The 12,790-nt window shown below is 43.7% G+C and overlaps 1 protein-coding gene across 2 annotated transcripts in view; it reads right to left on the reverse strand.

Moving 5' to 3' along the window:
- Positions 1-12,790, reverse strand: part of LOC147621464 (Urb2/Npa2 family protein) — a 77,570-nt gene that overhangs the window by 19,924 nt on the left and 44,856 nt on the right. Inside the window, exons 4-8 of one of the 2 annotated variants that reach the window (XM_086824205.1) lie at positions 8,870-9,204; positions 7,092-8,769; positions 4,646-4,898; positions 4,030-4,519; positions 2,377-2,539 (exon numbers count right to left, since the gene is read on the reverse strand). In XM_086824205.1, the coding sequence (XP_086680331.1) occupies positions 2,377-2,539; positions 4,030-4,519; positions 4,646-4,898; positions 7,092-8,769; positions 8,870-9,204 (2,919 nt within the window). Of the gene's footprint in view, positions 1-2,376; positions 2,563-4,029; positions 4,520-4,645; positions 4,899-7,091; positions 8,770-8,869; positions 9,205-12,790 lie in introns of those variants that run through there. The other variant, XM_086824206.1, reaches the window with a different exon arrangement.

The following is a 12,790-nucleotide window of genomic DNA, read 5'->3' on the forward strand; positions in this document are numbered from 1 at the left end:
AGCAGAAGGGGCGTCGTGACACTCCTTAAGAATCTTGGACCTAATGTCCGGGATCTGTGGTATTGTCATTACGGAATAGTAAACCATTCCGAATCATCCACACTGGCCTCCTGCAGCCTGAATGGTAGACTGCTCAGTCATTGAGTCTTGGTCAATCAATGAGCTCCCGTCTTGGATCTTCTGCCAAAATGGACCAAAATAACTATCAGTCCTGCAAAGCCCTCTCAATGACTGAAATAAGTCAGTAGAAATCTCGGCGAACGACAAAGTATTCACCTCTCTAATTCGACTAAGCGCATCTGCAATACTATTCATGGACCCTTTCCAATAACGGATCTCAAAATCAAAATCTTGCATTAACTCCGCCCAATGAGCTTTCCTTCTTCTCAAATCATCCGCATCACACACATACTTGATTGACTGATGATCAGTCAATACCACAAACTTGGAGCCATATAAATAATGTCTCCAAACCTTGAGAGCATGAATCACAGCATAAAGCTCCTTCTCAAGGGTTGGCTAACGAGATTAAGTGTCGTCTAGCTTTTTACTTTCAAAAGCAACCGGTCTACCATCTTGAAATAGAGCAGCCCCGATAGCATAGTCACTGGCATCAGTTTCAAGAACATAAGGCAGGTATTGTCCTTCTTTCTCCTAAGCAACACAGGTGCACCCCAAGGTGATTTACTTGCACGGATCTAGCCCATCCTCAAATAATCTTCGAGTTGTTTAGCCAACTCATCTTCCTCGGCTTGGCTCATCCTATAAGGTGGAATACTGACAGGATGAGCACCAGAGATCAAGTCAATACGATGATCTACTGCCCGTTCAGGTGGTAAACCCGATGGCAGTTCCTTAGAAAATACATCTTGAAACGAATCAAGTATCTTCTGTAATTCTTTTCTTTCAAACACACTTAATTCATTTACATTCATGGAAGGTATGAGAAATGAAGAAAGTGGAATCAATACACAATGGAAAGTGATATACAAAGAAGAATCCATTATATTTCCAAAATCAATTGTATTTACAAGAGGTCCCTGAGAGGGATGAATACAATCACCTAAAATACTATACTTGGTGTCCCTATGCTGAAAAGAAAAAATATGACTAGACCAATCTATCTGGACTTGAAGAGTCTTAAACCACTCAATCCCTAATAACAAGTCTACATTTTCTAGATGCATTACATAGCATTCCAGAGTATCTTTGTAGTCCTGAATCTGGATTGGAAGCATCTCCACCTTTCGATCCCATACTCGCCTTCCCGCAGGTAGGCGTACCTCATAGGTATGATCATTGGGTGTCGTGTCAAGACTCAATTTCTGCACAAGTTTGTAGTTAACAAAGTTGTGTAAGCTACCAGGGTCTAAAAGAATGTGAATTTTATGGCCATTCACTTCTCCATAAACTCGGAGAAGATCATGCAAGCCAAATACGTTAGAATTAAACAGACAATCAGAACAAGTACTAGGGCGAGAAAGTACAGTAATTGACGTACCTGTCAAAGACAACTGGTTAGCTGCCTCTGGTTTGGGTCTTGCATTTGTCTTGGTACCTTTTGCTTTGGGCACTCGTTACGCATGTGTCCTTTTTCTTCGCAGATAAAACAACGTCCTTCCTTCTTGAGCTTTAAAGCCCTAAGGAGTCGCTTCTTCTTCGTTGGTGTCGAACTTGAATTCTTCGAAGGTTGGTCCGCAAGGCATCCCCAAACGGCCACCCAAACAGCCATAAACGGCCAAGGTGTTCCCAAACAGCCATAAATGGCTAGAAACGGCCAAAAAAACGGGCAAAAAACAATCGAGACAACGGGCAACAACTCCCTGCCGTCCCTGCTCCTGCAGCCGTCCCCGTCTCCGTTCCTTGTGAGGGACGCCTCCAGGGGGACGTCCGACCGTCCCCTGCCATCCCCGTTCTTGATCCGTCCCGACTCGGTGTCCCACTGTTCCAAGCATCCGTCCCTTCTGTTCCCTGTGACTATGGGAGAGAGTCTAGAGGCTACACCAGGGCACAACAGATGTGAGAGTCCTCCTCGCCCCATGCCCCATGTATGATGTACCATCTCCACTAGGTGGAATTAGTAGTATACCACTATCATGATTGTACATCTATAGCATGCTAGACAGTGATTGCGTAGTGAGCTACATATGACTAGGATTAGCTTTCATTTTAGTTTTTCTGTCCATGATACTCAGGACATGGACCTGTTGTATACAGATTTGTCTCATAGGCCAATCTGGCCTTCTGTAGACGTTAATATATCTTTTCTTTCTTTCTCACACACACACACCCAAAAAAACATAGAAGCAAACTAAAAAGCCTCTCAGCTTCAAAGGTAAATCAACGTCTTGTAATCAACAAGGATGACAAACTGACCTCTTCATAAACTCGCCTCAACCAACTTGCACAGTGAGTTGCAGACTGCATGTTCAAGTCTCCATTATTTTGTTTCCTTGATATAGAAAGCTCCATTATCTCAAGGAAAAACAATAGAGAGCGTAAAGACTCTCCTAAGAGTGCCACACAATGCCCACTTTCCCTGCACAAGATAACACCATCTTTCTAAAATTCAACTAAATAGTGTAGAAACCGAAGGTCACTCGATAAGTATGCAAGGCAAGGATGTAAACTATAAGATATTGCTATGTGAAAGTGTGCTATGCGAGAGTGAAGTGCAAAAACTTCTTTTGTAGCGAAACAAATAATTCAAACAATATGGAGCACATACATGAGACATAACACAACAAACTCGAAGTAAATACACGATCCCTATCACACATGGGCTTCCTAATCATGTGGGCAGAGTTATTAATTATTTTTGGTGGGATTTGGGGCTTGTGTGGACAGCCAAAAGTGATGTTTTTGATCACCTGGTATAGCTGGCCAAGCGAGTGGTTATCATGTGTTTGTCCAGTGTGTACTAGAACTAGCCTTGTGTCTCGTGTTACAACCCTTCGGATCTCCTAAACATGAAACACCAGTGATTAGTACAAACCCTCTAAGAGGGGTGCAGGCTAGCTCACCTCCCAACCATCGGCTCTATGCTTCGAACCACCCCCGAGCCAGGGGATAAAGTATGACTCACATAGATCCATGCTAATCTACTCCATAGAGGTCTTCGGCATGATGACCTATGCTCTTCTGCGTGTGTGGCCGGAGTCTTGGTCGAACTCTAACCAATAGTGAGTAGGAGTAGTCTTGGTCGAACTCTGACCAATAGGGAGGTTATGACAACAGTAACCCATGTTTCACTTATATAGTGCCCACTGCTGTTATAAATAACCATCCAGTTATATATAGCCAGTACACATGGATTTATTAATAATAAACTTAGCCGCCCGTATTAGCCTTCTTTCTTCTAATCCTCGGGCTCCCCTAACCCTGCTGGATTAGGCCACTAATCCCTAGTCCATGATAAGTGGGCTTTCTAGCCACATTGTCACTATGGGGGGGAATGTTAAATATTAATATTGATTAATGTGGAAATAAACCAATGTTAGATGGTTGTGTAAACTAGCACTCTAGTAAGCTTTGGTTTAAATAAAGCGGCTGTAATGTGCATGAACAGCCATTAGCGTGTGAGTTCCTTTGAATGTAGGAACTACCTCTTAGAAGGATCTTTTGTAAGCAATGATGTGTAATGGTGACACCTCTTCGTGACACTTGGCATCATGCCTTGACATGTGTTTGTGTGGTGGTAGCATATGCACACACCTTGTAAAGGGGGGCCTCTCCTATAAAAAGGACCAATTTCAATTATGCTTCTCTCTCAGTGAATGATCGTGATCTCTCCATCCCTCTCTCGTTTCCATTTTATTCTTTCAACTGCTCAGCCTGCTACCTCACCTGCTACACCCACACTGTTGACAACACAGACCCCCGGCCTTTTTATACGATGGAGGTGGGTAATGGTAACAGTTACTTATTCATACAGTATAGCCAATGAATATAATTATTTGTGAACGTATGAAGTTTGTGTTCTACCTCCAAACTTCAAAACAGTAACATGAGAGTGAGGCAAGGTTCTACCTTTTTCTATGTCTCAGAAGATTACGAAGCAGTTTACAACATGCTGTGTAGATCTCCAACAACACATTCAACACAGACAGATCATCCGGGATCAAAGTGTCGTACTCCTTCAAATAAGATCCTTCACTTGTTGAAGAGATGCTCTGTATCAACTTTACTTGGTGCATGTTTCTTTGATAGAATGGCTTAAACAAATCGGCAGGACAGCTCATGGCTTGAGCTACATGATTGGCCTTCATGGGGAATATCACTTCACGTGATGATATGCTCACCAATATCTCAACACATTTCCATATTGCAATTGTTGCATAAAGTGGGCTCGAACTCTTGACAGTGAAAGGACTAACGGCACTTGGACAAGATCTTGAATGAAGGGCATGCCTTGACTGAGTCAAACCATGCCAAAAAATTTGCGAGTTGATGATTACGTTGAAAATTGCAGCCAGATATCTTGAAGAATACCTTGACAAAATCTGAAGCCTCTTGAGACCTGCAACCATTCATAATGTCAATACCCCTAAATAGAACGCATGGACTCACAGTCTTTGTACACTCGTAGTTTTTATATTTCCACTCAAACAGGAATTGTGGTTATTAAAGTTGCAGTCAAGCTCACCAGAAACAGCGTTCAAGCTTATCGATAGGCATTCAACACCTGCAACCAATGTGGTATTCAGCTTCCTGCTATCAAAGCAAGTTCCTCCTTCACAATCCTCCTTCTTGGGCCAATCCTCGAGACCCAAGAGGCTACGCTCAATTGTCTGCAGCGCTAAGTGGAAATGCAGTCCAAGAGGTTTCTTCATAAACATTGTGAAACAGCTTTGCAAGGAAAGCTTGAGCTCCTCATAGGATTTCTTATCCTCCATGATCTGTTTAACCAAATAAAATGGCTATTGAAGTCGTTAAGAAAAAAATTCACAAAGTTCAAGGACTTCTAGGCTGAAATGAGTAAACTTACATGATAAAAATGTTTTATCGTGTTTTGATCAGATAGAGAAGATGAGTACAAGAATGGAAAATTGATGACCTAAAGCAAGCAAAAAGGCATCAAGCAACAATTTACCACTCGCCACAACAACAATTTACCACTCCCCCCCCCCTCCCCCTGTATGAGATAGCCTTCTCCTCACAGAGCGGCCAGCCGGAGGAGAAGCATCTCTTCCCCTTATGATCATTTGATTCCCGCCCTTAAATGAGGCGAGTTTGTATTTAGCCCTTCATGGTCGTATCTAGCCCTTTGTGGTTGTTTTTCTTTAACTAATTGAAGGATCTTTTTCCCGGAAAAAAAAACAACAATTTACCACAAGGTGCAGGCTAAAGGATAGGAATATTCCAAATGTATAATTGGCACAAGCAATGACGATGTGTCATGTGCATGACATGTACATGCTTATTCCTGAGCTAATCCCTGAAGGGCAGCAGGATAAACAGAGTCATTAGGGCTGGAGCAAGGCAGAGGAGGTCAAGAGAAGAGATCCCCAGGGATCAGAACCTGGTCGACCAGCAGTGGAACCCTTCTAGGCTGGTCGGCAGCTTTTAGTGGATTTTTGTGTCCATTAAAACTGGCCAACAACAGTCGGCCAGCATGAATAAGTGTATGCCTATAAAAGGCTCAGCCACAAGTTCTTTTTGTCATTCAGTCCTATAGGGGCTTGGTCTCAAACTAGGGCTTTTTGGAGTCCAAGATTATCTTTTCAAAAAGCAGCCTATGGCTAGCCAGATTGTACTTCCTTTTTGTACACTATGAATTTACTGAAACTCAGCTCTCTCTCTCTCTCTCTCTTCTCTCCATCTTCTGCTTGCGTTTTGCATCAAGCATGTTCCAGGACAGGTGTTTAGGGCTGAAAGAAGACTCCCAGAGCTTCCGCATGTGACATGATGCTGCACATTTTATCAACAAAAGCCCACTAAAGCAATGACTGATAAAACACTTCAAGAAGCATGGGCTGAAAAGAAGCCCAGAGTGCTTCATCTCAGAATGCTTGGTTGCGTTCGCTATACACATGTACCAAAAGGAACTAAGACAAGACCGATGACGAAGTTTGCAAATGCATCTCACTAGATACAGCAAGCAAATCAAAGGGTATAGATTGTATGACTTAAAGAACAAGCAAAGGACAAGACCAATGACAAAGCTCACAAATGCATCTTCAATGGATACAGCAAGCAAACCAAAGGGTATAGATTGTATGACTTGGAGAACAAGCAAGTGATATGTTCTCTTCAAGGAGAAGCAGCACCATCACCACCAAGCTGAATTCGTAGAGAATGATGAAAGCATTCAGTTTGCGAATGCAACTCTTATGATGCAGATGCCTGATGGCACAAAGCCCAACACATACAAGTGGCATCCACAGTTCGTAATGGCTAAGAACATTCAGAAAAAAAAAAGTTATATTAACATCTACAAAAGACCAAAGGGTCTATTATAACAACAGTGTTGCAATACATCCACAAAGTGACTAAAAATGAGAGAGAGAAAGAAAGAGATTATCTTGACGTCTCACAAAGGGTCTATTAGACCAAGGGTATGAATACATCCAGTGTCTATCTCTTACATTCCAAGCCCTGGAAGGGTTGAAAGGTCTAACCTTGGGTTATTATGTTAAACCAGGTGCTGGGATTAGGCGTCTATATGGGGAGGTCTAGTGGTTTTCAGAGGCTTTGGCTCTTTTAGGCACTAAGTTAGTGGTAGCCTATATAAGCTGAGTTATTGGCTCACTTGAAAGAAAGCTTCTCTAGTCTTGGACTCATGGCCTATCAGAGAGTACTTCATTTGTCAACACCCGAGGGGCGGGTCTTGGAGGTATGGGACATCAAGGCTTACTCTACGTGGAGCCAGGTCCTCTGAAAACCAGTAGATCTCCCCAAATAGATGCCTTATCCCACTAACCCAAGACCACACCTGTCAACCCCTCCAGGGCAAGGGATGTAGCAGTATCTGTCATGCACTTCAGCTGGAAAACATGGAAAATAAAAACAACTGAAAGACAACTTGTTGCCAGAAGCATTGAAAACAAAAAAAAAAAACTAGCTAACAACATCACATGCAGCTGTTTCACCTGAATTCTGGAAACAAGAGCTCCATGCAACGACATTTGTGTGTTGATCAGTTTCACAAATGCTGTGGGCGAAAGCGTTGGCCTAGTGTATGGAAGAAAACTTCCAACAGATTCCAAGTATTTGATAACACCCAGCAACAGTATCAAACAACTGGAAACTTTGGGCTGAGACATCATAGCTACTTCTTGCAAAATCTTGCTTGCAGTTCCCACATGCAAACTCATTGAAGATGTCCATAGATGGCTGGAAAGTCCTCCTGCTGCAGGGCTGATTATGTTTGGAGAATGAAACAAACTCTTGAGCCTCACAATGGCAGCCATGGCCATGAACAACTCTCCTAGCAACTCCGAAAGTGTTTGAAGCTTTCCAGAAATCATCTCCCTAAACATTAACACTTGTGCATCTAACATCTCCAAGAAGTCTGCAAAGGCTTGAGCTGATGTATGCCTCTGCTCTTCTGTTACATTTGGTGCAGAAAGCTTCCAAACTGAATTCACTTTTCTATATGTCTTCCTAAGATGATCATTGTTAACCAAATCACTGTCTTCTTTGATTGCAGCATCATCATCATCACTGTCTTCATTGACAACAGCATCATCATCATCACTGTCTTCGTGCTCCTGACGTTTGATTTCCCATATGCCATTGTGTTTGTGATGTACTAAAACCTCCGAAGCCTCCATGTTAGCAACAGCAAAGGCACCTGCTGAATGGTTTTCACCATCTTGAAGATAACCTTCACTTTCACTCTCTCCATCTTCCCCATCTTGGGAAGCAAAAACTTTGTGAACTCCAGAACCATTGTCCAATGCAAGGTAGCTGATCATCTGAACATTGGCTGATCTGTTATTGACAACCTCATCAGCCAGTAATATTTCATGCAAACAATCTGTCAAAAAACTTTCAATAGTTTCTATAAAGGACAACAATCCATCAGGAAGCTGACCCGACCACTTAGTACAGCCGTCCTCCTTTAAATGGCACTTATCATCAAAAGCCTCTAGGGTCATTGTAACACCCCATAACAGACTACTTACAGCACCCAATAAGGCCAAAATGTCATAGCAACCTTCTCGTGAAATGCTATTTTCTTTCCTCTCAAACTCCTCCATAATTTGCTGTCTTGACAACCCTGATAAGCATTCAGATTTTGCCAGCTTCATGAGCTCATAACATTTTTTTGACTGAGCAACCAGAGTGCTCACAAGAGGCATTAAAGGATCATCAATATCCAATCTGGGAGTAGCTGGACATTGACCGTTCTCGCTCCTCATTAAAAGAGGGTTCAGAAGACCTTTAATCAAATTCTGACTAAAAAAGGTGAAGAGGCCTGTTGTGCACCTTGAGAGGGAAAGTAGCATATCTTTACCAGAGGCAAGCACAGCATCCTCTTGATGTCCTTCCAATAGGTCATGAATGCAAGTTGCAACAGCATGCATAGAGAGTACTGGCCAGTACATTGAGCAGGAATCACCCAGCAAAACTGACATGATACAAGAATCTTCAAGACTAGATTCAACTAAACCATCTCTTAGAAGCAAAGATTCTAGAGACCTTCGACACGCTAACAGAAGTTTTAAACTATGCATCACTTGTGAAGATTCAATACTTGTACATGATCCAGTAATGCCCAGCAAGAATCGATTTCTGGAGTTCAGGAGCCAAACCACAACAGACCTGGTTCAAGAGACAGACTGACAGTACAAATCAGCATGAGTGTAGCAACACATCGTAGGAGCCTTTTAATCCAAGAAAAGCGAATCTAATTGTAGCTTACCTTTCTAGCAAGAGTGTGAAGCTTATAAATGTGGCTGCAGAGTTAGCTTCTATGTATCCTTTGGGAATTCTTGACACTAAATTCATCAAGTGGACACATTTTGCAAGCTTTGTACTCCCAGGGCCCCAGAAGTTTGAGTCACAACCTTCTGACTCTTCAATCGCCTGTTGGCTCTTTGCACAAAGCCTCCATTTCCTACTTGCAGATCCTCCGACATTGCCTAATTGAGTTTCTATATAACTGATTGATGATTGAACAGACCGATTGACTTCAGACATCGATATACTCTGCTCCACTTCTTGACAAAGTGCTTCTAAAAGAACTCCACGGATTGCCTGCAGCAACCCATTTCAATAGAAACTTTGAATGCACATTTTTTTAAACAAAACTGCTCATGCTAAACAACCAAAATGTCCAAATTTGGATGTGGAGACAGTTCAAACCACCAAGGTTCTATTTTCATGTTCAACTCTCTTCTTTTGTTCTTGTTTCTTATTTCCTTGATCACTTAAAGGGAAAGGTTTCAAGATTCAACATAATAAGACATCTCATGATCACATGCCCTGATACCAATGTGAGAACCATACTAATCCATACTCTATTATAAACATTACAATATCGAAAGGCAATTGTAGACAAAAATAAACCATTGCATTCATGTATATCTTCTCTTAGCAGAAGTGTGGAGCAGTAACAGTATGTGCAATCATGTCTTGTGGCGAAAGTGCATCCCTCACTTAAGATAACCCTTTCAGGTGTCTTCTCCGACAGTAGCACCCCATCTGCAAGGCATAAAGGCTTTCAATAAGAGTCAAGTCTTCTTAATCTGGTTGGTCCTTGCCAAAACTCCTCTCAGAATTTTAGAGCAGCAGCGCAGCATCAAGCATCAGCAACACGCATGAGTGGTCGGCCAACCTGAGGCTGGGCCTCTCCCTCCCTCCTATCCCATGCACCCACTCACACCAAAGGGTGTGTCGGAGGGATGAGAGAGGCCACGTGTCTTTTTTACCCTTTATACTAAGGTTTGGGAGCCTTATGCTAGGATTTATGGGACATTTTAATGCACAAGTGGCATCTGGGAGGACGACCTGCCAACACTCCCCTTCGTCCGAAGCTGGCTCCACGCATACGACGACAGAGACCAACATGCGACCCCAAACCTGGATTGCACCTTGCGGCAGGCTCACCTGGGCGCTCTCAGCCCCAGCATGAGACCTCAACCCAAAAGTAGACTCCATGGGAAACTTCGCTTTCACGACTTGTCCACACAAGGTGAGAGGAACCAGACAAAACCACGGCAAGCATAGAAGAGGTGTGGCTCTGATACCATGTCAGAATTTTAGAGCAGAAGTGCAGCATCAAGCATCAGCAACACTCACGAGTGGTTGGCCAACCTAAGGCTCCTATCCCTTGTGCCCACTCACACCAAAGGTTTGGGAACCTTATGCTAGGATTTATGGGATAATTTAATGCACACGTGGCAGCTGGGAGGACGAACTACCAACAACTCCTGCCTGACCTGGTCTGCCCAACCCCTTGCCAGCTTCCTGACAGCCTGCCCAACGCTGGCCAGACTCTATGCACTGCTGCCTGAGCCTTGTCCAGGCTGCCCAGGGCCTCTAACCTGTCACCTGATGATGTGGAGGTGTGTCACACTCTCCCCCACTTGCATCACAATTGTCCTCAGCTGCAGGCCTCTTGGTAAGCTCTCAACAATGGTCAAGACTCATTTGTGAACTTCTCAAACAGCCTCATGGATCAGAGCTTGAACTTGAGAAAATATTGGAGCTCTGTTTGACAATGTACTTGTGATACACAACCTGACAAGGCATTTGGACCTCCTCTAGCCCTCCATCATCCACCAATTCAGGCTTAACCTCATCTGGAGGAGCACTCTGAGGCGGCCTTGATCGGGATCAACGTGGACAATATATATACTACTTTATAGAGTTGCGGACAAGATCTACAAGCCAACCAACAACCAGATGCCTGTTTATATGAAGGGTGAGGTCATCCACCAAGGGCCAGTTTCCTAGGCAACAAACTGTTATGTGCATGCACATGTACACGCTAATCCCAGGACTAATCTTTGAAGGGGCAACACGTAAAGATCATATTAGAACCAGATATAGGAGCTCTACAGCTTTATTGGTATGGTAAGGAGTGGTGGAAGGACCAGGAGGCTGTCGGCCAGCAGGGTAGGGGTTTGTTCCTGACGGCTGCAGCAAGATGGATTTATGGGTCCAAAGACCTGGCCAACAGCAAGTCGGCCAATCCTGTTAGCACATTCATCCCCAGTTTCTGCCCATTTCTGGTGTCCTTTTGGTCCCTTTTGCATGGCCCTTGATTGTGGGCTGGCCACCCCTATTTTACATATTTTTTTGGGATTTTTCCCAACCCGTATGGTATTTTCCCAGTTGGCAGCCATTCAGCTCCAGTCGGCCAGCTTATTCAGCTCCAGTCGGCCAGCACTACCCACCTATAAATAGGTGGGCTGGCCTCTCACTTTTCATCTTGTCTTGTATATCTTTTGCTCCCTCACTTATGAGACTGCTTGTGTCTCTTGCTTGGGACTGTTTTGCTTCAGTATATTCAGCATAGTTGCTCCACATATCTCTCTCTCTTGCACTCTCTATTCAGTACACTCTAGTGCTCTTTTGCTTCCGCTCTGTGCACTCTTTCATGGTATCATCGCTCCCCGTTCAGCGATTCCATCTGTTGCCCCAGATTTAGCCTTATTTCTAGCCCCTTATCCTCTGCGTTTTTTAACAGATTTGCAGCCTTCTTCTTGCTGCGTTTTGTGGACAGCTTCTACTGGTTGGATCTCCTTCACTTTTGCTTCATCGCTTGCAGCCAGAAGGTAACTTTTCATCGGCGTTTCTTTCCTACTTGGAGTTTGGATCTAGGCGGCCTGTTTTTTCAGGATAGCAGCCCCTTTTTGGCTGCGTTTTCCTCTCCGGTGGACATTCCCTTTTGCAGAGGGGGTTTGTGGTGTTTCGGGCTTTGGTGGCACTGTTTGTGCCTGTGGAGGACACTTCTTCTTTTGAGATTGTGCGTTTTTTTCTTGAGGAGAGCCCAAGCTACAGTCCTAGTTGATGCCTTTCCCTCTTGCACCCTCTTACAGCATATTCCCAGGCCCTATGTGGCTACCTTTTCTCTCTATAACAAATCCCCATTTTTTGCTTCTCTCTTCTGGTGGCCTCAAGGTTGGAGGTACAGTCGACAGAAGCTCCTGCGTTTTTTTGCTATAGGAGGATTTTCGGGTGTTGTCCGGTCCTATTGGTTGGATCAATGATGATAGCTTCAGATTTGGCTCCCGTACCACTTTCTTGTTGTTTCCTTGATGAGGCAGACAAATTGGATGGTGGTAACTTTCAGTCATGGAAGTTGCAGGTTACTTCTATTCTCAGGGAGTAGGTTTGATGGAGTTTCTCTCGTACAAGAATCGGTGCTTGCCGGACCTTGCCTCTACGGAGGCTATGTATCGGTGGAGAAAGACTGACAGACAGATCTGTGGCTTTCTCCTCCTGAATTGTCAGGATTCGGTTCTTCGACGCTTCATCTAACCCTGGCATGAAAACCCCCAAATTTCAAAATCTGCGTTTTTTTACGAAATCGAAGAAAAAAATCACCACAACCAACCTGAGAGTTGGCGGGCATGGAACTTCAGAAGTGCGGGAGGAGCTGGTAGGAGCTGATTTGTGCAAGGCAAGAGTCCTTCAATCAATTTCCCAGTCACCTGTAGACATTTTTTCGAAAAACGTGCTCTTTGGATAGAAAACGTTGAAAAACGTAGGTTTTCCCACGCAGCATGAAAGAAACGCGTTTCATTCAAATGAAACCTTTCGTTTCATTCAGATGGAACGAAATGCGTTTCATTGCAACACTACTTAGCAGGAGATTCTCCATGAGACAAGCAAT

Source organism: Cibotium barometz, chromosome 30 (genome assembly GCF_041138505.1).
Source record: "Cibotium barometz isolate CiBa-2024 chromosome 30, ASM4113850v1, whole genome shotgun sequence".
NCBI classification, from domain to species: Eukaryota; Viridiplantae; Streptophyta; class Polypodiopsida; order Cyatheales; family Cibotiaceae; genus Cibotium; species Cibotium barometz.